The sequence below is a fragment of the Otolemur garnettii genome, unplaced genomic scaffold, assembly GCF_000181295.1.
Source record: "Otolemur garnettii isolate 467f Iridium unplaced genomic scaffold, OtoGar3 scaffold00156, whole genome shotgun sequence".
Taxonomy (NCBI): domain Eukaryota; kingdom Metazoa; phylum Chordata; class Mammalia; order Primates; family Galagidae; genus Otolemur; species Otolemur garnettii.
The window spans coordinates 2,281,684-2,284,592 of NW_003852551.1; the positions used below are offsets into that span (position 1 = coordinate 2,281,684).

A 2,909-nucleotide genomic window follows, 5' to 3' on the forward strand; every position below is an offset into this window, starting at 1 on the left:
TTCATTAGGGACAGTAACAGTTTGAAGTAGTTTAAACTGAAGTTTAAAATGAACATAAGAAAGCACTTAACAAAAATATGCACGGAATTGCCTCTTAAAACTAGAGACTAACTTAACCTTTGAATCAATTTTCTTTTTTTATAACTAAATCATATAACCTGTGCAGATTATTATAATCTGTTTTTTTCCTTCTTCTAGCTTGTAGAGACTTCATTAAAAGGAGAAATTGCCTTTGATCCCAGAAGCGCCTATTACTTATGGTTTGTGATGGATTTTTGTGACGGAGGAGATATGAATGAGTATCTGTTATCCAGAAAGCCCAATCGTAAAACTAACACCAGCTTTATGCTTCAACTGAGCAGTGCCCTGGCTTTCTTGCATAAAAACCAGATCATCCACCGAGATCTTAAGCCTGACAACATCCTGATTTCTCAAAGCAGGTTGGATACCAGTGACTTGGAACCCACACTGAAAGTGGCTGATTTTGGTCTAAGTAAAGTTTGTTCAGCCTCTGGGCAGAACCCGGAAGAACCTGTCAGTGTAAACAAGTGTTTCCTTTCTACAGCATGTGGAACAGATTTCTACATGGCTCCTGAAGTGTGGGAAGGACATTATACAGCAAAAGCTGACATCTTTGCTCTTGGGATTATCATCTGGGCAATGCTAGAAAGGATCACATTCATAGACACAGAGACAAAGAAGGAACTCCTGGGGAGCTACGTAAAACAAGGAACTGAGATCGTGCCTGTTGGGGAAGCTCTTCTGGAAAATCCCAAAATGGAACTTCTTATTCCTGTGAAGAAAAAGTCTATGAATGGCCGAATGAAACAACTGATTAAGGAAATGCTGGCTGCCAACCCTCAGGATCGTCCAGATGCTTTTGAACTAGAACTCAGATTAGTACAAATTGCATTTAAAGATAGCAGCTGGGAAACGTGACACATATTATTTGCAAATATAAATATCTTGGATGATATGCTGCTTCTGTTTTAACAGTGATGCAACATTATGTGGCTGAAAAAAGAATATAAAAAGCTAAACTCCACCTTCTAAGGGTTTAGATTTTACTGTGGGGTGGTTATTCCTCATTTTTCTTAAATCCAAGTTGGCCATTTTATTAGTATGTTTCAAATGTATATTACCAATGTGGGTGTAAATTTTTTTTTAAATGATCATTGGTAGAAGTTTGGCAGGAAAATTCTCTAAGAGCCAAGAAAAGAAGAGGTCCAGTTTTCTGGGAATATGTCTCTAAGTATTTTAGACATTCCTCATCAGTATTAGGAATTTCCATGGAAGAAGAGGTTTGCATGCTGGTAATGCAACCTTTGAAACTTTGTAAAGGAAACATATATGTATATATTTATGTATATGTAAGTACGTGAATGTGTGCATTTTGCATTCCATATGAAGAAAATGCCACTTCTGTTTAAATTATTTAATGTAGGTTCAGGTTTTTGAGGTTTGCTGGTGAAATCAGTTATGAAAAATAAAAGAACCTTCCCTCATTTTTCTACCCTGTCCCTCCCTCTAATTAAATCATATTAATTTTTTTCTATTTTTATAAAGTTATACAGCGCTTAAAAAAAAAGCATCATTTAGGAGGGTCTAAAATTATCTGATTGAACATAGGTGAAACTAAGTAATCCAAAGCTGCTGAAGTATGTTTGAGCTCTCCGGTGCCCTATAGCTGCAAGAGTTGAATTAGTCACACAATCATATGGTAGCAGGTTGGCAAGGACATTGGTGATTCAGTCAGACTTTGTTTAGGTAACTGGGCATTTATTTAACCAATTAAACCACTGCATTGGGACATACCTGCACTTGAACTTTTATAATCTGATATAAATCTGAACATAGGATACTTAACGTTTCTGAAAACTTGCTATATATGAACTATAATACTTGATATATTAATCTTTGGTTTCAAGACTTTGTTGTCTGTGCCTCAGCATAAAGTTGAAAAACCAAATGAGCTCTACCTTCACGTTGCCTACCCTGATATGGTCTCTTGTTGAATCACTGGAGTTCCTTTCATTTTGGCACTGATACAGTTTTCTCTCGTCTAATTTGAGAAAGTAATGGTAGTGATATGTCTTAAATGTTGATCACCTTTTTCTAAAGTGGGAGATGATATCTAGAGTGTGGCAAATGGGTAAAATACTGTGGCAACAATAACTATTCAAGTAGAAGAGTTACTGATTTTATACAATCATTTGTTATGGTCTGTGTCAAAAACCAATAGACCATTATTTCTCTGGAAGTTAGATTTTTAACTTCATATAGTTGTCTCCAATTTGTTTTCCTGTAAATGCAGATAGTTAAAAGCTAAGGAAAGAATGCTTTTCCAAAGCAAAACATTAACCTTTAAGTTAAATAGACTTTATGCTATATCTAGGTTACTCTTTATAAAGCACTAGAGTCTTTGGTCAAAAATCAAATAAAATAGTATTAGCATATTAAATTATTGATAGTTTCCATAATCTCAGCTTTTTGAATTTCCACAACTGTTGGAATATTGCTATCATCATTTTTCCCCTATTTAAAATGTGTTCAGAGGACAATAGAAAGTAAACATTACCAAAAAATTATAATACCTAAAATTTCTGGCCTATGTATTATTTGGTCTGAAAGTTTATAATTTGGACTGAAAGGTTTTATTGAAATAAAGCCTCTTAAAATGAGAAATCTTATACCCTTACCATCACTTGGAAGCTAATATAAGAATTATTTTAGAAATTAGAGATGGAAATATGCTGGAACCTCATAACAATTGACTCTCTGAATCACCAAATTAGTTTAACATAGATCTTTCTAAAGGAATTGTGTTACTGCGAGTAAGAAAAAGAATCATTATAACGTCTTGTCCATAATGCAGCACTTCAGCAGAGAGTCATAGGTTATGGTATGTC

At 34.5% G+C, this 2,909-nt stretch overlaps 1 protein-coding gene across 1 annotated transcript in view; it reads left to right on the top strand.

The window, feature by feature from the left end:
• PDIK1L (PDLIM1 interacting kinase 1 like) overlaps window positions 1-2,320 on the top strand; it is a 13,876-nt gene extending 11,556 nt beyond the window's left edge. Inside the window, exon 3 of the mRNA XM_003799788.3 lies at window positions 199-2,320. Within this exon, the coding sequence (XP_003799836.1) occupies window positions 199-939 (741 nt within the window). The 3' untranslated portion in view covers window positions 940-2,320. The remainder of the gene's footprint in view (window positions 1-198) is intronic.
• The last annotated feature ends 589 nt before the right edge of the window (window positions 2,321-2,909 follow it).